At 38.3% G+C, this 26,162-nt stretch overlaps 1 protein-coding gene across 1 annotated transcript in view; it reads left to right on the top strand.

Annotated features, from left to right (window-relative positions):
- Window positions 1-26,162, top strand: part of MYO3A (myosin IIIA) — a 263,818-nt gene that overhangs the window by 105,698 nt on the left and 131,958 nt on the right. Inside the window, exons 11-14 of the mRNA XM_023194848.2 lie at window positions 20,240-20,339; window positions 22,105-22,221; window positions 23,450-23,554; window positions 23,658-23,741. Of these exons, the coding sequence (XP_023050616.1) occupies window positions 20,240-20,339; window positions 22,105-22,221; window positions 23,450-23,554; window positions 23,658-23,741 (406 nt within the window). The remainder of the gene's footprint in view (window positions 1-20,239; window positions 20,340-22,104; window positions 22,222-23,449; window positions 23,555-23,657; window positions 23,742-26,162) is intronic.

The raw sequence follows: 26,162 nt of genomic DNA, 5'->3' as shown, positions 1-26,162 counted from the left end.
CAAAAAAAAAAAAAAAAAAAAAAATGCTTTTCTTCCTAATGGAAGTATTCCCATTAGCATTTCTTGTAGGACAGGTTTATTATTGATAGAATCCCTAACTTTTGCTTGTGTGGGAAAGTCTTTATTTCTCCTTCATGTTTGAAGGATATTTTTGCCATATATACTATTCTAGAGTAGTACTTTAAGTATGTCATGTCACTCTCTCCTGGCCTGTAAGGTTTCCACTAAAATTTCCGCTGCCCAATGTATTGGAGCTCCCTTGTATGTAATTTACTTCTTTTGTCTCACTACTTTTAGGATCCTTTCTTTATCTTTAACCTTTGGGAGTTTGATTATTAAATACCTTGAGGTGGTGTTCTTTGGATTAAATCTGCTTGGTGTTCTATAACCTTCTTCTTCTTGGACATTGATATCTTTTTCTAGGTTGAAAAATTATTATCCTTTTCAATAAACTTTCTACCCTTCTTTCTCTACTTCCTCTTTTTAGCCAGTAAGTTTTACATTTTTCCCTTTTGAGGGCATTTTCTAGATCCTGTAGTTGTGCTTTATTGTTTTTTATTCTTTTTTCTTTTGTCTCTTCTGATTGCATTTTCAAATAGCCTGTCCTAAAACTCACTAATTCTTTCTTCTGCTTAGTCAAATCTGCTGTTAAATCTGATGCATTCTGTAATGTCAATTGCATTTTTCAACCCTAGAATTTCTGTTTGATTATGTTTAATTATTTCAATTTCTTCTTTAAATTTATCTGATAGAATTCTGAATTTCTTCTCTGTGTTATCTTGAATTTCTTTGAGTTTCCTCGAAACAACTATTTTGAATTATTTGTCTAAAAAGTCACGCACCTTTCTTTCTCCAGTATTGGTCCCTGGTGACTTATTTCGTTAATTTGGTGAGGTCATGTTTCCCTGGATAGTTCTGATGCTTGTGGGCATTCATCTATGTCTGGACATTGAAGAGTTAGCTATTTCTGATAGTGTTTGCAGTCTGGACTTGTTTGTGCCTGTCTTTCTTGGGAAGGCTTTCCAGGTATTTGAAAGGACTTGGTTCTTGTGATCTAAGCCATATGTGTATTAGGGGACACCCTCAGCCCAGTGATTCTGTGCTTCTTGCAGACTCATGGAAGTACTTAGATAAGATCTTGAAGAATTTCCTGAATTGCCAAGCAGAGACTTTTGTTCTCTCCCTGTACTTTCTGCCAAACAAAGAGTCTCTCTCTCTCTCTCTCTCTGTTCTGAGCTGGATCTGGGGATGTGATGACACAAGCACCCTGGTGGCTGCTGGGACTGCACTGAGTCAGACCTGAAGGCAGCGTAGCGCTGTGTCTTGCCCCATGCCCACTGTAACCACTGCCTGGCTACTGCCGATGTTCGCTCAAGGCTCTGAAGTTCTACAATCAGCAGGTGGCAAAACCAGCAAGGATTATGTCCTTACTTCAGGACAGTGAGTTCCCTTGGGCCCTGGGTAGGTCCAGAGATATCATCAAGGATCTAGGGGCTGGAGTCAAGAACCTTAGAAACTTACCTGGTGTTCTATCGTACTGTGGGTGAGCTGGCCCTCAAGCCATGAGACACAGTCTTTCCCACTCTTATCTCCCCTTTCCACAGGCAGAGGAGCCTCACCCCATGGTCATCACCACCACAGGCCCTTAGGGAGTACTGCCACGCTACCAGCAATGTTCACTTACAGCACAAGTGCTCTTCATTCAGCCCATGGTGAATGCTGCCTGGCCTGTGACTCACCCTTCAGGGCAGGGGGCTCCTTTCTACCCCAGGCCAGGTTCATAAATACTGTCCCAGACCCAAGACCTGGAATGGGGACCCCACTTAATGCTGTACGCCCTTGTGGCGAAGCTGGTACTAAGATGCAAGACACAGTCCCCTTTACTTTTCCCTCTGCTTTTCTCAAGAAGGAGTCTTCTGCCCACAGCCATCACAGCTGGGAATGTGCTGATTCTCACTTGAAGCCAGCAAGTCTGAGTCTCACCCAAGGCTCATGGTGTACCATCTGGGTATCACTGCTGGTCATTCAGGTGATGGGTCCTGCCAGGACTTGGTTCTTTCCTTTAAGTCAGCAGCATCTCTTCTGGACGAGGTTGAGTCTAGACATGTCATCTGGGAACTAGGGCCTTGAAAGGGGGCCTCATGACTCTGATTGCTGCCCTATCCTATTATGGCTGAGCTGGTATTCAAGATGCAAAACAAAGTCCTCTTTGCTCTTTCCTCTCCTCTTCTCAGGTTGAAAGAAAGGTTCTGTTTTGGAGCTTTGAGCTGTGCAGCCTGTCATTGGAGAAGGGGTGGAGCAAACACTCCCTTAGCCCACTGACTCTGAGCCCAGTTCAGCAGTAGGACTTACCTATGAGTTGCAGTCTTTGTGGCCTAGGCTGCCTTTCAAGTTTATTTAGCACCCCAGAGCACTTTAGCCCATGCTGGCAAGGCTTGCCAAATTTAGATTCTGACCACTGGGATGGGCGATCCCCCTGGCTAGGGCTGCTTTAAATACTCCTTCTTTGGGTAAGTGTCAGCTGAGTTCAGCCTGGTTTTCCTTTCTGTGGTGATAAGATGGGTTGGCCTGGCAGGACTCGTTTTGCCAAGGATAACATGCTCTTTATGTGTAACTAATGCTAGGGAGAAGACCACTAATTTGACCCAGTAGCAAGCCTTAGTGATTGGAGGGAGTCAGAGCTCTGAATATACACATTGGCTCTTAACAAAAGCCATCTCAAGCCTAGCCCAACCAATGGGGTACATATCTGTGTCCTAAGGAAAGGTGGGTCTACAAGTAAAAACTGAAAGAACTGAAAGAGCTGTTTCACTCAACCTGTAAAAGAGGGGTACAAGCAGCTGTGCTTTTCCTTGTCAGTTAGCACGTAACACATAAATATAACACATAACAAATAGATCCATCTATTTGACTTCTGAAAGGACTCCTGCGTGAATGGAGCTGCAGAAGGGCATGGCATGCCTGGTGTGCAGGCTGTCCAGCACAGCAGCAGCGTATCCATCCAGAGTATCAGCAGCAGAGGAGCAAAATCCCTGGCAGAGCAACTGGAGACACTGCTTTTCTGGCTGAGCAATGCTGAGCCTGGCCAGCAAGGACTCCATATGCTCAGGAGCAGCAAGAACGCCCAGAGCGACTAACAGGGTGCCAGCCACCATCTGCCCAGCAAAGTGGGAAAGAGACCAATGTCCATCTAAGTGAGGGCTGAGTACCAGTGGTGTCTGGCTAAAGCAGACTTGTCCCTAAGCACTTGTGAGACATACTTATGGGGATTTTGTACAGTGACAGAAGTCCCACATTAGCATGTGATAACTATCAGCCTGCATTTTTATACAGATGTCGTTGCCTGTCCATGAATGTAAAATTTGATTACTAGTGTTATGACACTTATTGTACCCCTAAGTTGTATGGGTGGCATTAGATAGATAGATAGACAGATAGATAGATAATGTTGATTATGTATATATGAAAATATGCACACATAGCACAGTTCCTAGTCCATAACTTCCATAGTCCTTGTATTTCCTGAGTGACTAAAACAATAAGCATATCTTTTGTTGAAGTATGTGGATTTTTATCCTTGGTTCCTGCAGCAGCTTTGGAACAGCTTCAGACAGACTTTTGTTATAGTGTTGGGGTGCTTTAGGTCTCAGAAGCAGTCCTCAGGAAACAGAATCTCACTTTCTGACCTTCCCTGGTCCTCCTTTCATCTGCTCCTTTTGCTCCCCAAGCAGGCCACAGAGACCAAAAATAAAATCTTTAGCCACCTTTCTGTCTTGGGGCTGCCCATAAAGAAATTATCTGACCTACCTTGTCTGATTGCAGATCATAAGACCCACTCTTTATCCAATCTCATTTTTACAAGGTTGTCCATGCTTCATTTGTGCCTATCCAGTGAAGTCTCCATAAAAGGCCCAAGAGAACAGGGTACAGAGAACTTCTGACCAGCTGAGCTCTTGTAGGAGGGTGAATAAGAACTCATTCATGTGGAGGGTGGCGCATGATCATGGAAGCTCTTTCCCACATTCCTTGCCCTACACATCTCTTTATCTATATCCTTTGTAATATCCTTTATAATAAGCCAGTAAGTGTTAGGAAGTGAGGCACTCTAGCAACTTAATCAAACCCAAGGAGAGGGTCATGGAAACCCTGATTTATAGTGTTGGTCAGAAGCACAGGTAAAACAACCTGCGGCTTGCTATTAATGTTGGAAATGGGGAACAGTTTAGTAGAACTGAGCCGTCAACCTGTGTAATCTGATACTATCCCCAGGTAGATAGTGACAGAGTTGAACTGGGTTGGAGGACACCTATTGGTCTATTGGTGTCTGCTGCAAAACTGATTGCTTGCTTGATACGTTGAGAAAAAAACTACACACATCTGGCCACAGAAGTCTTCTGTGTTAATTGTGGTGTGAGAGCAGAGGAAAAACTGTATTTTCAACACAGGTGGCCCATGTTGTACAACTCCAGGAGGCTCTATTCATATCATATTCCACGTCAGTGTCCTCACCCTGGAGCACATAAATAGAACATTAATGGTGCCCCCTGGAGTTGTGCAATGTGGACATGTGGATCGGGAGCCTGAGAAAATTCTGAATACATTTGCTTTACAACCCAAAATAGATTACCATCTGTGATATTAGCTATGTACACAAATAGAGAACCCAGTAGAGTTAAAAAGCTATTCCTGCTTCATTGTTTGTAATCTGGATACTGATTTAGCCTGAAAAATTTTGTCACCCAAAGTACTTTCAGATAAGATTGCATTCACATATAAATACATTCAGCAAATATATACAAGGATGAGATCGTAACATGTTTCTCTAAAGTTCACGTGGATTCATTTATTAGTTGTTTCTTTGGTACCTTCAGCATCATTCGATGAAATACTATTTTTCATTAGTAGTTACTATTAAAATATGCTAAATACAGATAGGAACACTTAAATTTTATCAGCTATTCAGATCACTGTACAAATTCTGAAAATTTAGGTAAGATTCCCAAATTCCTGTAATGTAAATGTTTCCAATGATGTTCTAGAAATAATTATTTTACTGATAGCATTACCTATTTTTAGCTTCATTAAATGGACTCAATTGTTTACTTGTTTCAAAAATATTTGTACATTCTTGTAATTTTATAATTATTTTGTTTAAAGAAGTTTCTGAAAACTATTACATTTGATTTCATGGGACAAAATAAGATGAATCCAACAAATATATGTGCTTAAATACAAAGAAATAAAACACATTTTACCAAAAATAACAAAATTTCCTGAAAAATTCTGAGTATACATCTTTTGGCCTTAAAAAAAATATTGTAGTGAGAGAAAAAAAGACACATATAACCTAAATGATTGTCAATAGCTTTAACCTATATTATGAATTTCAATAAATATTGCAATACTAAGTTTTTGCTTTTTTTCCTTCAAATTAGCAATGCCTAGGATTTGACTGAGTCCATTTTTACTACTGGTGTCATAAGAAAAGACACATTTGTGGCCGAGTGCAGTGGCTCCCACCTGTAATCCCAGCACTTTGGGACGCCAAGGCAGATGGATCAGAAGGTCAGGAGATCAAGACTATCCTGGCTAACATGGTGAAACCCCATCTCTACTAAAAATACAAAAAAAATTAGCCGGGTGTGGTGGTGGGTGCCTGTAGTCCCAGCTACTTGGGAGGCTGAGGCAGAATGGTGTGACCTGGGAGATGAAGCTTGCAGTGAGCCAAGATTGCACCACTGCACTCCAGCCTGGGCGACAGAGCCAGAATCCATCTCAATAAAAAAAAGAAAAAGAAAGAAAGAGAAAGGAAAAAGAGAAAAAAGAAAAGACACATTTGCATAGACTTATATTTACTGTTGAGTTCTGCCCCATAGGAGGCAGGAAACTAAGTATGGATGATAAAATTTTTATTCTTTTTGCAGTGAAACAAGATGCATGGGTTGAATAGAGTGCAGAGCAACTGTTTTCCTGGGCGCCTTCACATTTTTAATTCTCCAAAAACATTTTTGTCTTTGTGTCAAAAGCCTTAGTAATAAATCTATTGACAGTACCTTACTGGAAAATTGTGCTTTAGAGTAGATATAACTTTAGCAATGACAGGGAAGGGGGAGAAATATTTTTTTAAGGATAGTAGTGTAGTTTTAGGTCAGAATAATTTAGTCTTTCAGTAGAATTCAAACTGACATGCCCCTCATTCCTTACTGCCAGGAACATAGAGCTTTATCTCTGACTGTTCAGCTGCCCTAATCTTGTTTGCTTTCCCACTTACGTTTCTAATCTCTGAAAAAAAGTATTATATTTAACAGAATTTGTAGTTTTGGAAGATTCTGATTTACTTTGCAGTTAGGTAGTGTACATTTATATAAATACAACTTGTTTTTTTTTTAAGTGAAAAATCTGAAGTCAAAATTCCCAATGTTTTAGCAAAAAGAAAGAAAGATAGGGAAATAAGCAAATACCTAACCATGACAATGCCAGTCTTGGGACTAAAAATTGAAATAGAATATTATTATTTCATGGTTTATTCCCACAAGGGGAACTTATGGTATAGATTATATACATACATATATACGTGTGTGTGTGTGTGGTCTGTGTATATAAAGCCTGACATCACCTGGGCAGCTGAGACTAAAGTATAGATTTTGTTCCCTGTCCATGAATGATAGCGTAATTCTCCTATATTTATTCATATAGGTTTGAGGGTGGTCATGCATTCTATTGTGGTAATGCTAAATTTGATATGCCATTTAAATATCAAAGTAGAGTTATCAAGAAGGCAGTTGGATGTAGTAGTCTGGACTTCAGGGGAGAAATCCATGTTGGAGATAATGCTTTGAGTTGTTTGCTTATAGAAGTATTCAATGCCACGGCATTGGATGAGGTCACTGAATGTGAGTGTTAAGAAAGAGAAGTGAAGGAGGACCAGGACAGAACTCTGGGGAATAGTAACATTTAGTCACTAGCAGAGGAGCCACAATAGGAGATTAAGGGAGTATAGCCCTTAAGGGAGGAAGAGCAGAGAATGTGGTCTACTGCAAGCCACGTAACCTGAGTGATTTGGAGAGAATAGTCAACTCTGCCAAGTAGTGCTGAACATTCAAGAAAATAGTGCAACATTGAATTTGGCCCCACAGAGTTATTTAATGACCTTGACAAGAGCCACCTCTGTAGAGTGGGGTGAAGGGCAGTTCTAGCCAGGAGAGATGGAGGAGAGAGACAAGGTGAGGAAGGAGAAATAGGGAATATGAACTCCTCTTTTAAGAAGCTCAGCTATGAAGGGATGAGAAATAGGGTAACAGCTGGAAAGGACAGAGGATCGAAGGAGATAATTTTAAAGATGGGAGATACTAGAGCACAGGTTGTATGTTGATGGAAGGAGGAGGTTGATGATGCATATGTAAGGGGATCATTACAGCAGTGGATCCTGTAAACAGCAAGTGAACAAGCAGAAAAGTTAGCCTTTGCTCAAGCAGAGACAGTTTCTTCTCCACTGGAACCAGAAAGGAGACAGAGTGATGCAAAGATGAAATTCTTTCCTTTTTTTTGAGACTGAGTCTCGCTCTGTCACGCAGGCTGGAGTGCAGTGGCGCAATCTCGGCTCACTGCCTTCACCTCCCAGGTTCAAGCAATTCTCCTGCCTCAGCCTGCCGGGTAGCTGGGACTACAAGCACCGCTGCCATGCCTGGCTAATTTTTGTATTTTTAGTAGAGACGGGGTTTCACTATGTTGGCCAGGATGGTCTCAATCTCCTGACCTCATAATCCGCCCACCTCGGCCTCCCAACGTGCTGGGATTACAGGCATGAGCCACCACATCTGGCTGAAATTCTTTCTACTTGTTTATAATTGCTCAGTGAAGTGTGAGTTATGGTTATCAGTTGAGAGTTCTGGTACAGAGGACTGTAAGAGAAATGCCTTTTTAGTCTTTTTTTCTAGGTTCTCCATAATAAACATGCATTTCTTTTATAATTAGATAAAAGAGTATAAAAATTTTGTTCTTTTCCCAAGGAAGAGGAAAAACATTTTTGTATAAATATATTTATTATGGACGTACTAATAATAGCAAATAAAGGAGAGTATACAACAGTAGAAGAATGCTTAAGTAACGTACTCCCCTAAAAATAGAAGGTAGGTAGACTTTAAAATGAAACCTTTCAAGAATATTTAATGACATGGATAGGTCTCGGCATGTTAAATAAATATATCATCTTAAGTAAAAACACTGTCTACAAAGCATTATCTGCAAAATGTTATCTTCAAGTCAATATGAAAGCACATTTCTAAAGAATGAAAATTTTTTTTAAATCTGCATAAATAAAGTGATATAAGGAAACATATAAAATGTTAATAGTGATTGTCTCTTGGTGATGGAGTTATAAGTGATTTTTTTCTTCTTAGACCTTTGACATTTAATTTTTTTTACAAAGAAAGTGCATATATATACACACACACATATATATGTAATTCTTTTTCTTTTTTTTTTTTTTTTGAGATGGAGTCTTGCTCTCTCACCCAGGCTGGAGTGCAGTGGCACGATCTCAGCTCACTGCAAACTCCTCCTCCCAGGTTCACGCCATTCTCCTCACCTCAGCCTCCCGAGTAGCCGGGACTACAGGTGCCCGCCACCATGCCCAGCTAATTTTTTTTTCTATTTTTAGTAGAGACAGGGTTTCACCGTGTTAGCCAGGATGGTCTTGATCTCCTGACCTTGTGATCCACCCACCTTGGCCTCCCAAAGTGCCGGGATTATAGGTGTGAGCCACTGTGCCCGGCCGTTATTTTTATACTTGGAAAAAATCAATGTATTAAAAACAATCCTACACTCACCAGTGACCCATCATGCCATTTAATGATTCTTGGAAAAGGTAAACACCATCAACCTTCCTAGCCGTTAACCAGATTATTTTCCTGTAATGGTGTTTGTCCCACAGAAACTTGTAGCAGCTCTGGTAATACAGCTCTATATGTTGAAGGGACTGTGCAACTCCATCTTTGCAACAAAATTCTACTTACAGAAACTGTGTTTCTTTGCTGTTTTTTTTTTTTTTTACTTGTGTCTATGCTTTTACTTGTCTCTAAGATAAGCGTGGAGTGAAGACAGATGTTAGGAATTTTGCAGTTGGAGAATAACCATAAAATATTCTTGCCAACACAGATACCAGATTTATTTCAACGTCTAAAGCTCAGGTTGCTCTATCTAAAGTAATACAGAGCAGAGAGAAGTCACATTTACAGTGTAAACACACAAAATTTCCCAGTATGACATTTTTTTCTTTAGCCTCCAGACATCTGATTCCTTTTCAAAAGCACACAAATCCTCTCAGCCAGCCCAAAGCCACCCAAAAGGGATTTCCATATGGTAGGTGTTACTTAAAATTTGCGAATAGACTTAATGAAGGTACTCCTCTTAACAGGTAGGATTGTGCCTATTGTTCAACTCATAAATAAATGATTATACATCACTTCTTTAGGTTGTTCCTTAGTTATAAATCAAAATTTATACCAGAGTGTAACATATCTTTTCTTCTGTTGTTTGAATATGTAATCCTTGCATATTAAAATAGTGCACAACTGTAGTCAGTGAAAAAGTCTTCCCACTAATATCCCTCCATAGAGGCAGCCAATGTACCCAATTTCTTGCATATATTTCTAGAGATATTCTATTTTTATATAAGAAAATAACTGGAGCATTCATGAAAACTTAATAAGACCCTTAAACGTCACGTAATATTCTTTATCACTGTATCAAAGACATGAAGGATGGTGGTCAGAAAAGCTTATAATGCCAGAAGCCACTAAAAATTGGAGATTAGAAAGAATTTAATATTTTTCTGAAAGAAAAGTCTAAATGATTGGGGAAAAGACAATGCTTTAAAAGTTGATTTCTATACACATCAGTTGCATCAAAGGAGACATCTAATTGGGTGAGCATATAGAAAAATGCTAATCTTTGCTACTGGCTTGTAAATTTTTAATGTACTAGACATTTTGTGGTTTAGTTTTTAAAAATAGTTTCACTCTCCCAGTCATAAAGTATGCATTCATCTTTAATACATACATATGTATTATATACTATATATATATAATATTATATATTATGTATAAATATATATTTTAAATTATCTTGTGAACCACAGATGATTGATAGTGGCTTGCCATCCCCCACTTCAGGCTCCTCTTTTCTCCAGATTTTTTGCCTATTACAAGGTCAGCAGTTATGGCCCATAGGTGAAATCAGGCTTGCCACCTATTTTTGTGAATGAAGTTTTATTAGAACAGAGCTATGCTTATCCATTTATGTATTGACTATAGCTGTTTTCATGCCACAATGACAGGGTTGAGTAGTTGTAACACAGGTTGTGTGGGCTACAAAGCTGAAAAGCTGAAAATATTTATCTGATCCTTTACATAAAATGTGCCCTGGAGTAATAAATCCTCATTACGGTAATGAATGAGCAAGAAGCAGTAGAGAAAAGAAAAAGCAAGAACTGATTTTAAATGTGCAATAACATTATCAGGTATAGAGTATCACATAGGAACATGCAAACTATGTATAAAATCTCTTGGATTTCATTTATTTCATGTGCTTTAGTGTCCACCTAGAAAAAAGCAGGGACACTGCTCTTACAGAGGTTTAGAATAAATTAAAGGTGTGGATACACAAGTACCTAGCTAAACATGTACAGATTTTCATCTACTTTCATGTATCACTTTTCCAATCCCATCCTTCTTTCCAACATTGCTACAAATTTTATGAGTACATATTTATCTGTGCAGTCCAGATTAAAGTACATCTTTAAAGAAGTAAATGCGAAAGAAGAAAGTCTCCAGGAATGAAGAGGGCAATTAAGACTTACTGGGGGCTTGGTCACTATGATATCTGTCACTCCAGGTATTGAGAGTGAGTGCTATGGCTCACCAGGCTGGTGTGTACTTCCTTCTCCACCATCATTTCAAAACTACACACCTGGTCAAAGGGGTCAAACTGCAGATAAATAAAATCTAGTCTTCTAGGGCACACCAGGGAGAGAGAGCCTGTACTCCTGTTGATACTACCAGTGCTGGTAGACAATGTTGGTTGTTCTTGTTACTGGAATTTAAAGATGGATAAGGAAATGAATACAAAACAATTGATTAGATTTATGTTTTACAAAGGATTGCTATTCTATCCCAGTGGTTCCTTAATCGCCTTAGGTGATAGAGCTTGATATTTACAAGAGTATTTTTAAGCAAAGTAAAAGCAAATAAAGCTGTTTCATTACCACAGTACACAGTACAACTAAATAGTAAGGATAAAAATTTAACATCAGGCAGCATAGTGGTTTTTTGTTTTCATTGTGTAGAGCAGAAATAAGGATTTCTTTTCAACTAAAAGATCACAAGCTAAGCCTGAGGTTAAGCAAGTTCTTTTGATTGGATTGGTTTGGATTTGATTTGGTTTGGTTTTACTGCACTATGTCAGAATAGTTCAGAGTCATCATATGGAAAAAATAATCAACAAATAGAGTGTTTGACGCATGCCAATGTGCTACAGGCATCTCAGCATCTCCAGGGCGCCCTCCTCCAAGAAGCCCTTTGCATTACACCATCCCTGCAGCCCAGCTCAGAAACCCCAGGAGGAGTGCCTCCCCATGGCCACCTGGAGAAGTCTCCCTAGGAAAAGCTGTGCCACTTTTGAGTGGATCCCATGCGGGGCCCATGGGAGCATTGTTTGTGGGAAAGGGTCTGCTCTGGCCCATCAGAGAGGAGGCCAGCTCCTGGAGGAGCCGTCTCAAGAGTTACCTTGGACCGTGGTTGGAGGTTTCATCTCCAATGCAAGTTAGGTTTTCACATGTTGATAAAGGTTAGAATGACAGGAGAATGTCAAGTTTTCTAGATACTCACCTAAAGACTGTAGGTTTTTAAAAGAACGTAAGCTGCGTAGCAAGTCATAGCTATCTATTTGTACACTACCCCCAAAAATGAGGGCATGCTTTTTTTCAAAATAAAAAGTGTGAGACCCTTTTCCTTTCCTTAAATTTAACTCCCCTGCCCACCTTCTTGTAAACCAAATACTCAAAATTACCTTATTGTGTTTACTTGAAAGCTAGAATTGCTGGCCTGGATTTAGGAGACCTGGTGATGCTGCCTGCACTGTGCTAGGCTCAGCTGTCTGAGAGAGTCCCCCTTCTTCCATGCCTCTATCAGCCAGCAGGCACGAGAACCTCCCCATCACACCAGGTCATGGAAATGTAGGAAGCGCCAGTGTTGCCCTGGGAGAACCTGGACAATACTTGGGCATGTAGGAACACATATGTACAGGTGTGCTCACACACACCCTCCAGAGTGGCACACTAAAGGATGAAAACCTATATAACAAGTCATGATCAGAAAGCTTCTTGGGAGAATTTGAAAGGGGGATTCAGACTTTGACAACAGAGAAGACTGAGTGAATATACCAGATTCTCCTGCTCCAAATACACAGAAACAGTTGACAAAATGTAATTGTTAAAAATTCATAGGTAATTCCTGGAATATAGTTGTGATGGCTGGAGCTCTAGGCACTATCTTGCACCATGAGGATCATTGTGAGCAAACAGAAGTATAGATTCCTGAATACCTAGTGGAAGTGCCACACCATTCCAACTGCTCACTTCTGGACCTTACCTGAAAGAGAAATAAACTTCTAATTTGTTTAAGCCATTAAAAAATAAAAATACAAGAATTTTCAAAAATAAAAATTCATAGCTAAAAATACATTTGGGGAAAACCAGGTAGACAGGACATCTCTCTATTACTTTTGTAACTTCCTATAATAACCCCACAACACTTGGGGCTATTGGGAAAATGCTTGCATATAGCAGGGTCTCAATAAATATGAGCTGGATTGAATTGCATACTTAGATTTTTATTAAAACAACAATGACACTTTGGGAGGCCATGGCAGATGGATCACTTGAGGTCAGGAGTTCGAGACCAGCCTAGCCAAAATGGTGAAACCTCATCTCTACAAAAAATACAAAACTTAGGCCGGGCGCGGTGGCTCACGCCTATAATCCCAGCATTTTGGGAGGCCAAGGCGGGAAGATCACCTGAAGTCAGGAGCTCCAGACCAACCTAACCAACATGGAGAAACCCCATCTCTACTAAAAATACAAAAAATCAGCCAGGTGTGGTGGCACATGCCTGTAATCCTGGCTACTTGGGAGGCTGAGGCAGGAGAATCGCTTGAACCTGGGAGGCAGAGGTTGTGGTGAGCCAAGATGGTGCGATCGCACTCCAGCCTGGGCAACAGGAGTGAAACTCCATTTCAAAAAATAAATAAATAAATAGGTAAACAAATAAATAATACAAAAATTAGCCTGGCATGGTGGTGGGTGCCTGTAATCCTAGCTGCTCGGGAGGCTGAGGCAGGAGAATTGCTTGAACCCAGAAGGCGGAGGTTCAGTGAACTGAGATCTTGCCACTGCGCTGCAACCTGGGTGACAGATTGAGACTCCATCTCAAACAAACAAACAAACAAACAAAAGCAAGTGATGATGAGAAGATTCTAAAGCCAATGCCCTTCAAAATTCACAGCTATCACTTTCCACACATTTGTTATTTTAACTATCAAAATGTGTTTTCCTTACAATTCTAATATATGGCACTTGGTATGTAGCTAAATCTGACAAATCAATGTATGCATATTTTAAAACTTATTTAATACTGGAAACATGAAAGTTAACCAGAAAAATAAGCAGTCATGATTGATTAGCTATTCACTGATGTATAAAAATTATGGAAACATTTACATGTTCTTCTGAAAAGGTAGATGTACTTACTCTTTTTAAGAAATGCCCAATATTATACTAAAAAAAAATCATTTAAAGCTATTTCCTATGCAAACCTCAAACATTCAGTTGGTTTCAGGCAAACATGGATATTGAATTAAGGTAATGAAGATTCAAGACACTTTGTTTTTTGCATCTTTGTATCAAGGCATACAATGATGAATAACACTTGATTTCTACACACAACTTTCCCAAGGTTTAGCAGGAACAATGAACCTGTATTGACTTCATTAAATGTGAGAACTTCTCCACTAGTGGTGTATTCTCTCTGGAAAGACCTGCAGTGTCTTCACAGAGAGGGTAATTTAAGCCTAACTTTGAAGGATATGTAGAATTTTGCCAAGCATGGAAGGAAAATAATTCCAGGTAGAGAAATGGAATGAACAAAGTACAGAGTCTTGAAAATGCTTGGTATGTTGAGAGCTATTCCGTACAGAGCTGATGGAGAATGATGCTGGAAAGGTTGTTTAAGGCAAGATTGTGAAGGTCCATGAAATCCATACCAAGACATTTTTAAGTTGTACCATAGAAGATAGGGATCTATCTGAGGTTGTTTTAATCATCACAATGACCAAATCTTTTCCAAGTTTTTGACAGCTAATACCAAAAACATCATGGAGGATGAATGCACAGGAGCGGAAGAGTGAGGGTACCAACCAGCCAAGTATTGATCCTTCTGTTCCTCACCATCCATTCCCCGTCGTTCTCCAGGAACAGTCTGTAGCAGCCAAAAGGGTCCAGAAAAAACAGACAAAAAATTCAGGGCCCTTCAATTAAATGAATAATTGGATTTCTTCCTCTTTTGTCTTAAAAAGAATACATAAAAAATGGTTATATTTATAAGAATCTCTTTGAAAATAGAGGAGTAAATAAGATGATACTTGTTCAGTCCAGCAAATGTGGAGACCAACTATATGCAAATTCCATGCCAGAAGTTGTGGGGGGATATACAGTCACTTAGTCATTCAACTAAAGTTTATCGAGAAACTACACTATTCTAAACAATATTCTTATTCTTGGGATACAACAAGAAACTAAAGGCATAGTTTTGCAGATCTTGATGCTTACATCTAGTAAGGACTTCAAATATTAACTAACTTATCCACACAAATGCATAATTTTTTAAGTGGTATAAAAATTATGGAGGAATCTTGTAATCCCAGCACTTTGGGAAGCCAAGATGGGCAGATCACGAGGTCAGGAGATAGCATCCTGGCTAACATGGTGAAACCCCATCTCTACTAAAAGTACAAAAATCAGCCGGGCGTGGTAGCGTGCCTGTAGTCTCAGCTACTCAGGAGGCTGAGGCAGGAGAATCGTTTGAACCCAGGAGGCGGAGGTTGCGGTGAGTCGAGATTGCGCCATTGCACTCTGACCTGAAGACAGAGCGAGACACGATCTCAAAAAAAAAAAAAAGAAAGAAATTATGGAGGAATCTAATTAAGAGTTGCAAATAGGCATAAGACACTATTTCTGTCATTAGATATATATATATTTTAATATCAGAAACATGATTTGCAAATAGTTTCTCCTAGTCTGTGGCTTGGTTTTTCTTTTCTTTTCTTTTCTGTTTTTGAGACGGAGTCTTGCTCTGTCGCCCAGGCTGGAGTGCAGTGGCCCGATCTCAGCAAGCTCCGCCTCCCCGGTTCACGCCATTCTCCTGCCTCAGCCTCCCGAGTAGCTGGGACTACAGGCGCCCGCCACCTCGCCCGGCTAGTTTTTTTTTTTTTTTTTTTTTTTGTATTTTTTAGTAGAGACGGGGTTTCACCGTGTTAGCCAGGGATGGTCTCGGTATCCTGACCTTGTGATCCGCCCGTCTCGGCCTCCCTAAGTGCTGGGATTACAGGCTTGAGCCACCGCGCCCGGCCGGTTTTTATTTTCTTAACAAGAAAGCAGCAAATTGAGGATTGTACACCTTAGGATGATGGAAGACGTGATCAACTGAGAATATGGATCTGTGGAAAGGAAGCTTCTGATGGCATGATACAGCAAGCTGCACAGGGAAGAAAATTGAGAGACAGGTGGAAAGGGTTAACCCTGAAAAAGAAAGGTGGCACTTCTACCCTGGAAAGTGAAAAAGAAGTGTGTATGGGGGTGAGGGAGTATGAGAAGATAGGTGAAAATATACTGACATTTTGAGATAAAAGGGAAGGAACCGGAGTGAGTTTGTATTAGCTTCCATTTGAAGAAGAGGGAAAATAGATATTGGAAGCTTGAAAGATAGACATTTTTGGACCACTGCTATCTAAAATGAGCTAGGAAGTCTCCTGTGGAGGGGTAAATAATTAATGAGTAACTTCAGGGTCTGTTATGCCCAGACCGTTTATTCCCCGAAGAAGACCACCAGAGTCCAGAGTCAAAGCCAAGCAGCAAGGATCTTTATTACAGGTTCGAACCCGGAGCTCTCCCTCACTCGTGAACCGAGTCGGGCAGGAGAGCTCCCCCACTGGGCTCCGAACAGTGTTATATAGTCTGAGGTAAACAGGCAGAGTCATTGTACAAACTGGATGTATGATTGGCCAATATTTGAACAAAGCGATTTGGCTTATTATGATTGGTTCCCGCCATTTCTGGTATTTCCGTTAATTTTGAAACTCTGATGACGTTTATCAGGGGTTCGCAGGACAGGGCAGGGCTTGTTTTTGCAAACCTGAGGCGGGAAAGCAGTCTCACACAAAGGCAGTTAATCACGTTGTGACAGGTTTCACAACAGGCCTAAGCAATACTTAAGCACATCCTGTGACCCTGCCATGCCACAGAAAAACAGGAGCTTACAAGAAAAACAGGAACTTACAACATTTTTACTATATGTTTGTGAGAGCAGGACAAAGTTTTAGCAACGGGGTGGGGGCATCCTGTGCCCTTTCAGGTCCAGTGGTGGGAAAACTCTAATCTTTCATGTGTGAGATCTGTGACCAGAAATCTGCAACATTCAAGTTGAAGAGAAGTCAATGACTGACTGGATCTATTAGTCAGTGTCCTGGCAGGAAAATAGCACAGTCCGAAGAAGTGTGATTGGAGAGAATTTTTTGTTTTCATTTTTTATTAAAATAAACTTGCACAATGCAGATGTTTATAATTTTAGTGAAGCCCAATTTATCAATTTTTTATTTCATGGATGGCATTGTTGGTGTTGCATATAAAATTTTTATTTCCAAACCCAAGGGTATCTAGATTTTTTCCTATGTTATCTTCTGGAGTTTTATAGTTTTACATTTTACATTTAGATCTGTGATTTATTTTGAGTTAATATTTGTAAAAGCTTAAAGGTCAGTGTCTTGAGTCACTTTTTTTGCATGTGAATGTCCAATTGTTCCAGCACCATATGTTGAAAAGATATTCCTATCCTAGGAAATTTACAATCTAGTAAAGGGTATAAGGCCAGCACACAAACGAATGAAATGACATTTAACTAAGATATCTGTCCTAAAGGAAGTATGGAATTGTGCTGAGGAGTGTAAAAGAGGTGACATTTAAGGTGGATTGTGAAAAGTGAATAAGGTTTTATCATACAGATGGGGCTGAGGAGGAAATAACAGAAACAAAATGACAGGTGAAAAAAGCACAGGGATGTATAGTTTAAGAAACAGAAACAAGTCCAGTTAAGCTAAAGTGTAAAAGTGTACTTTCTGGCAAACACTCTGGAAAGACAGATTGTGTAATGTTATGGAAGGCCTTGAATGAGTTTCATGTAATGAGTCATTGAACAAATATTTATTGAAGGCCTGCTGCATGCCAGGCACTGTTATAGCTGCTGGGGATACAGCAGTGAACAATACAGGTACTCTGTCTTACTATTACAATAAAATCTAGATTGGTATTATAATAATTACAATCTAATAGGAGATGAAAGAGGATAAGGTAGGATGTGAGAGGTGATGAGGAGAACTGACGGAGAAGCCAGTGGCTAAAAATAGAGCAGGAAAAGGGTGATGAGAGGTTCTGGAGAGAAGCCACTAATTTACAAGGGCTCACCAGGAAAAGACTCTGATTAATGTAATATTGAAAGAAGCCCATAGGAAGCAAGAAAGAGCTTTACAGGTATCAAAGAAAATGGCATTCCACTCAGAGGAAACAGCAAGTACCAAGGCTGTGAGGTAGAAGCATGCTTAACGCATTCAAGAAACAGTAAGGAAGCCAATGAGGTTGGAAATAATTGAGTTGGAGGGATATTAGAAACAGATAATGTTAGAGAAATAATAGGGGTGTCGAGGGAGGCACAGATGCACAAATCATATAGGCCTCATAGGCCATGGTACGGCGTTGGATATTCCTTTGAGTAATAATGGGACGATCAGGAACTTTGAGCAGAGTAGTGACATGACGTGACTTATTTTTTTGAAGATCACTCTGGCTGCAGTGTTGGGAAGAGTGTCAGAAGGTAAAGGTGGCCACAGGGGAACCTCTTGGGAGGCTGTTACAGCAGTGAGAAGAAATATAGTGGGGGATGGTAGGGAGAAATGTCTAGCCCTAGATAGAATTTGATGATAGAGGTGATGGAATTTGTATACAGATTACGTGAGGGGTGTGAGAAACAGAAGAGCCAACAATGTCTCTAACTTCTTGAACAATCAGAAGAAAGGAGTCACCATTGACTGAGATAAAGAGTCACAGAGAAGGAGTAGGTTTGGAGGCAGAGTATTTAGGAGCGTGGTTTTGGATGTGTCTGTCTCTCCAAGTGAATTATCAAATAAGCATTTATATGCAGAAGTCTGGAGCTAGTAGTTATCAGTGAATGAGTGGTATGTAAGGCTATGAAATAAGGAAGTGAATGTAGAGAAGATAACTTCAAGAACTGAAACTTGGGAGACCCCCAAAATGTAACAAAAAGATAAGGAAAAAACAGAAAAAGATACTCAGACAGAGATACCAGTGAGATAAGGAAGAGAATCAAGAGAGACTTATAGGAGACCAAGGCAAAGGTATTCAAGAAAGCCTTTGTTAAATGCTGCTGGTAGATTAGGTAAAATGAGAACTTAAAATTGACCATTGGATTTAGCAATGTAAATGTCAGTAGAGTCTTTAACAAAAGCTACTTCCATAGAGTGTCAAGATGAAAGCCTGAAGAAACTAAGTATAAGCCAGGCGCGGTGGGTGGCTCACACCTATAATCCAAGCACACTGGGAGGCCAAGGTGGGCGGATCACTTGAAGTCAGGAGTTCAAGACCAGCCTGGCCCACATGGTGAAACCCCGTCTCTACTAAAAATACAAAAAAAATTAGCTGAACTTGGTGGCCACACCTGTAATCCCAGCCACTCAGGAAACTGAGGCAGGAAAATCCCATGAACCTGGGAGGCAGAGGTTGCAGTGAGCCAAGATCACACCACTGCATTCCAGCCTGGGTGACAGAGCGAGACTCATCTCCAAAAAAAAAAAGTATACATAATTCTTTTGAGGATTTTTCCTATAAAGCAAAGAAATAGAACAGCAGACGGAGGAAACTGTAAGTCAGGGGAGGGCAGTTTGTTGTTGTTTGTGGAATGGGTGGTATAACAGAAAATTCAATGATGTAGGAATGAGAGAAAAAGCAGTGGGAATGATGTCCTTCCCTAAATGAGAGAGGACAGAAGCTATTATAGTAAACAAAAGGAGTAGTGGGCTTAGATAGGGGAAGGGGCAGTTTATTAATAGGCTTAAATTTCTAAGCAATAAGAAACCATTAAAGTTTTCTGAGTAAGTGTTAAGATTCTTAATAACCCTCATAATCTATATATTCCTTCCCCTTCTACCAAGGGGCAAATCCAGATACTTAAGAGTATATCCAAAAACAGATACCAGAAATACAATTATCCTCAAAATAAAATGGATGTCCAGAAAAGTTTAAATAAACCATTGTGTTTCTCTCAGCAATTTCTTCAGGCTTTGTGTTAAATCAAGATCTTTATGCTGTTTTTGAACCTTGTTGAAATGTTTTACTTTGAAAATAAACTTTTTGATACATGAAATCTATTTTTATACACATCTAACCTTCTGAAAATTTGTAATGTGATTTAGTTTGTATTCCTGTTAAATTTTGCTGAATAATAATTAAAAATGACCATACCTTGACCACCAGGGGCCTAACACTACCTCCAACAAAATTAGGAATGTAATGAATTCAAACCCTTCAGACTCATCACCTTGTAACAGATTCGATCACACAGAAATTTAGAGGAAGCTTTAAAACAAATCATATAAAGATAGTTCTTTAAGGAAATTATGTACTATTGATTATACATGAAGTAAATTCTGTAATCTGCATTTTTTCCAATGGAGAGGAGTAAACAAACAGTAAAGATCAAATATATTAGGATATTTTCTGGTATGTTATCATTGAATTTAATTAACACATTCACAGAGGATTTTCAGTGTCATATGTATCTAAAACTTACTTCTACTATGATCAGTAATCAGTTCTTAAATCAGAAAGCGTTTTTCTCCACAGACATGAACGTATTCACACCAAGAAAGGGAACTTCAACTGGTCTCTAATATCCAATCTGAAGGATGTAGATGATTTAGCAACCCTAGAAGTTTTGGATGAGGTAAGAACTAATATCCAATCTGAAGGATGTAGATGATTTAGCAACCCTAGTTTTGGATGAGGTAAGAATTTCAGTTTAGTTAAACTTAGACATTCCAGATGTTTTGTTAATTTATAGAAAACATGAGTATTGGTAGAAGGGGAAGGAATATATAGATTATGATGGTTATTAAGAGTGTTAGCACTCACTCTGCCCATGTCTTCCATCTGTAAGTCTCATGCTTTCTTTGTCTCTTAGCTTCCTATTATTTCTCTTATCTTCAGTTTTAATCTATATAACTCAAATTTACAGATCTTTCCAGCCTAGTGTTCATTTTTTTCTGATGCTCAACTGTCAGGGGTGAAGTCCTCGCAGTATAAGTTGTTAGGCCACAGATCTTCCTTCTTTTTCATTATTTGTGGGAGTCTCAAAGATATGATTTATTGTATTCAAAGAGCAGTCAGCCTACTGTAACCACCATGTGGTGGCCTCCCCCTTTTTCCTCTCTTGTTTCAGCTCTCAGTGGCTGTACCCAGAAACTACGGAATACCTCAACAGCCTGTCTGTTACTATGGTCAGTCTTCTTCCTCATGGGATCACAAAACCCTTGTTTCACACAGCTTATCTTTCAGGGGTATTGAATTCTGCTTGGAACTCCTTATTCTAATTATCTCAGAAGTATTTCAAACATTTTTTGTGAAGGTACAGATCCAAGCTGTTAAATTCTAGTCTCAGCCTCCTTTCCCCTCACCCTTCTTTATTCCACATAGTCAGATCATTAGAGAAATAAATGCCCTCTTTTTAGCAGAAGGTCAGGACTTCTGTCCTGCCTGATGAACACCTTTTTTAATTTTTTTTACACTGCTGATACATGCCTGAGCATTTGACTCAGAAATGTACCAATCAAGAGGTAAGTTCTGAATAGAGATAGTCATTTGGCAAATTTAGGGTTGCATAAACAACTCAAGTACTTCCTCAGAATAATCTCAAGATCATCAAACATCTTGAAATCAAATCATGTTGGCAAGTCAGAGACTGCAGACACCTTTCTGAATTCTTACATATAAAATTTTTTAATAATGTGAATTCCTAGGTTTGTGGATTGCAAAGAAGTTTTCACTAATCCTGTTGTTGATCAATATATTAATATATTAAATGGTAGATTTGTTTCTGTTGTCTATATTTTATTTTTAGTTTCTTTTTGGACCTAAGATATTTTGCTCCTCTCTTGTGTCATGTACTATAAATAGTGGTTTTCAACATTATCAACCCCAATTCACTTACTCAAATGACTTATCAACTATGAAAATTACGTTTAAAAATTTTTCACAGTACTTCATAAAGCCAAAAGTCTGAAAAAAAAAAAAAAAAAAAAAAGGACTGGGACATTCCATAAGGCCACTGGATCACCTTGATTTGAAATTAAATCATGTTCACTCTGTCTTCCCTTCCCTTTTCTCTTTACTTCGTTGTTAATCTTTATGTCACTTACTGCTATTACTTCTTTTCTTGAAAGCATTATATATTTAAAATTCCTGTGACATGTAATATGTCCTCTGGAAAATGCAGGTAACAATGACATCCTCCGTCTCAAAACCAAAAGAAATGCCTGTCAAGTGAATGAGTAGTTGCAGACCTGATGTTATATATTTTTTACTATCAATGTGTCTATTTTTCTAATCCTTGGTCCAGATTCCAGATGTTCTGTTTATTACTGTTTACTTTTTAAGTTGTAGTTGACCACAAATAATTTTTAAGAAGGAGAAATTATTTTATTTTATTGTAGAATACAGTCTCAGAGCAACTTGAGAAGTGTTATTCCAGAGATCAGATCTATATCTATGTGGGAGACATACTCATTGCTCTTAACCCTTTTCAGAGTCTGGATCTTTATTCCACAAAGGTATGTCATATGGGGTGCATTCTTTTACTTCATTCACGTAATTATACATTCAGGTACTTAAATTAATTTAAATGAATGCCAGAAAAATTTTATCCAGTATTTTGAATAAACAGTTATATAATTGTTATTAAAACATAAAACTAAGAAAAGTAGAAGATGGAGTCAATCTGGGTGCAGTTTGTGGTCTTCGTTTCTCTAAGTGTGTGTGCCAGAGTGTTTATTACATTCAGTTACTGGTAACGGCTCTACATTAAATATTGTGTCACTAAACAGATGCCTTTAAAAGCATATACTTAAGTCTGCTTAAAAAGGTATGTACTTAATGTATGTCTACCGCTGAACCGAGTATGGGAGCGTCAAAAGTATAATTGCATTGTTTATGTAGATAATACATACTTAATGGCTATAAAAATTGTCATTATGAGTTAAAAATTCCTTTTGCTGTATTATTGGCTTCATTAATATCACACACATGTTTTATGAATATGAATATATAATTATCAACTATTCAACCCCTAATGGCTTAAATATAGAATACTATTCTGGAATTAAACAAGGTTGTTTTTCATTTGTAATTGGACTCATTCTCTTCTGGCTATTTGTGTACTCCAGAAAATTATTTAAGCCTGTTCCTAATAGTTATTTTTGCATGTGAAAAGTACATCTCTGTCATCTTTTACCATCCTAAAATTTATAGGAATAACAGTAAATTTATAAGCCCTGACCTATGTTTCAGAAGATTCGGGCTTTAGTGCAATCCTACTATCAATTCACTGTGTGATTGTGGACAAATCAAATGAGAGAATGTATGTTAAATGATGTGAAAGGAAAAAAATGGTGGTCATGTGTGAGACATTATTATATCCAAGGAGCAGTTAACAAACTGAAACCTGATCGTCTTATTTTTAATGAATGCTTTCACTTAAGTAAATAATGGAATTTTGAAACCTTACATTCTGCTTTGGAAGTACAATGCAGAATCTTTTAAATTACTTTGTGTCATATCATATTTCTGGGCTGTTTTGTGTCAGGCTTTTATTTTACATAGTTATACATATAGATATATGTGCAATATGTGTGTAACATGTATGTAATAATATTTTGGTGGTATAAAATGGCGTTTTTATTTATACTTTGCTTTAAAAATTGGAGCTATATTTGTAAATAATTCAGGACTTAAAAACAGAAAAACAAAAAGCCCTACAAATGTATTCTTTTTAACCCTTAGCATTCCAAACTATATATTGGATCAAAGAGAACTGCCAGTCCTCCTCACATTTTTGCAATGGCTGACTTAGGATATCAATCTATGATAACATATAATTCAGATCAGGTAAGAAGAGTCTCCCATTCTTAGAAATTTACCTCATAGTTACTTAAATATCACCTGAATTTTGAGGATAAGGTCTTCTCACAGTTTTCTTTTCTATGTGTAGTGCATTGTTATTTCTGGAGAAAGTGGTGCTGGAAAGACAGAAAGTGCTCATCTTTTAGTTCAGCAGCTGACAGTGCTTGGAAAGGTATAATTCATTTTTTTCTCTGTCCCATCAGAAATATTTGTTGAATTTCAGAACTTAATATAACTCATTAATATTCTCTAGTATCTCACATTTAATAATGTACAGAAATTTTAAAATACAGTTGTTATCCTTTGAGAGTTTAAAATAATGAACAATATGAAAAGCATGTACTCTGTTTTGAGGTTTTTCTAACTTTTAGCACACTTATTAGCAAGGCTTATAAATGTGATTTTCATTCTTTTTAGTCCCAGTGCATTTATTGAATGCTTTCTTTACTTTTTCTCCTTTTGTTGCTAGCAGGTTAAAAGACAGTCAACATACAAAAATCAGTTGTATTTACATACTATATGTGTATACTAGCAACGGTCAATTACAAATTGAATCTTAAAAGTGCCATTAACAATAAAATAAAAAAACCATGAACTGTGTAGATCTAAATATTATGATATATGTGCAAGATTTGTATGCTGAAAACTGAAAGAGCTAAAAGAAATAAAAGACCTAAATAAACGAAGAGATATATCATGATCATGGATTAAATGACTCGATATTATTAAGATGTCAGTCATCCACAAATTGTTCTGTAGATATAATGCAATTACAATAAAAATCCAATCAGGATTTTTTTTTTTTGGTGGGAATTGACAAGGTGACTCAAAAATATATAATAAAAATATATATAAGGCAAAGGAACTAGAATAACCAAACAATCTTGAGAAAGAGCAAAGTTGGAGGATTCATACTACCTTATTTCCAGACTCGCTGTAAAGCTGCAATAGCCAAGACAGTGTGTCATTAAACAGAATAGAGAGGCTACTTGCATATGGTTTATTGATTTTTGACAAAGGTGTAAAATTCATTAATTAAGAAAGGTGGTCTTTTCAACAAATGATGTTGAAATAATTGGATAGTCCCATACAAAAAAGTTAACATCAATCTATACTCACGTTATACAAATTTTTAACTCAAAATGGATCATAGATCTAAACATAAAACCAAAAGCCATAAAATTACTACAAGAAAACATAGGAAAAGTTTTTTGTGATGTTGAGTTAGGTGAAAGAGTTCTGAGATTCAACCCAAAATGCATAATTTATAAATGGAAAAATTTGATTTTGTCAAAATTAAGAATGTCTGTTCTCTGATGACACTGTTACAAAAATGCAAACACAACCCACAGACTCAGAGAAAATATTTGCAAGGCACACAACTAATAAAGGACTTGAATCTAGACTATATGAAAAAAACTAATAAAACTCAATAAGAAATGAAATGAAATGACAATTTAAAAACAAACATAATGTTTGAAACAGTCACTTCACCAAAGATGATTATGTATGGTACATAAACAAATGAAAAGTTGCTCAACATCAGCATCATTTGGGAATGCAAGTTAAAACCACAAGAAAACACTATTACAAAACTATTAAAATGACTGAAATGGCTAGCGTTTTTTAATCTAACAATACCAAATACTGACAGAGATATGTACATTACTCCATTCTCACACTGCTATAAAGAACTTTCCGAGACTGGGTAATTTATAAAGGAAAGAGGTTTAATTGACTCACCGTTTTGCATGACTGGGAGGCCTCAGGAAACTTACAATCATGGCAGAAGGTGAAGGGGAAACAAGGACCCTCTTCACATGGCAGCAGGAGAGAGAAGAGTGAGAGAAGGAGGAACTTGCCCAACACTTATGAAACCATCATATCTTGTGAGAATTCACTCACGATCATGAGAACAGCATGGGGGAAACTGCCCCATGATCCAATCACCTCCCTCCCTTGACACATGGGGATTACAAGTCCTTCCCTAGACATGTGGGGATTACAAATCAAGATGAGATTTTGGTGGAGACATAGAGCCAAACGATATCAACATGTGTTACCGAAACACCAGGGGTTTGGTCTAGGTCCTGCTACTTGCTGCGCAGAAAGCCAATGACTGAGGTGATGAGTATTGCCAAAGAAGTAGGCTTTAATCAGGTGTTGCACCCGGGAAATGGGAGCTGTCTCAGATCTATCTCTTTGACCAGTTAAAACTAGGGGTTTACATAACAGGGAAGACGTGTAAGAATGTATAAGAACACAGAAACTAGGGAGAGACAAGGAAGCAATAATGATGAATGAGGGATCTGCATCTTATTGTCTGGATGTGGTAATCTATGGAGTTTCAGTTCTTTGATACTTTTTTTTGAGAGGCCTGAAGGTGGTTTCCTCAGGAGGGAAATCAGATAAAACAAATTTTAAAGTTCAAGCTCCAAGACCAGAAGGGTCAATTTTCCATGTTTATTTAAAAAAAAGAATCTATGGGACTATTGGGTTTCATATGGAGCAACTGTATTTCTGGTGAGAATGCAAAGTGATACAGCCACTTTGGAAAACAGTTTGGATGTTTCTTATAAGCTACACTTACCAT

This window comes from Piliocolobus tephrosceles, chromosome 9 (genome assembly GCF_002776525.5).
Source record: "Piliocolobus tephrosceles isolate RC106 chromosome 9, ASM277652v3, whole genome shotgun sequence".
Classification (NCBI taxonomy): Eukaryota; Metazoa; Chordata; class Mammalia; order Primates; family Cercopithecidae; genus Piliocolobus; species Piliocolobus tephrosceles.
This window is presented reverse-complemented; position numbering and strand designations above follow the sequence as displayed.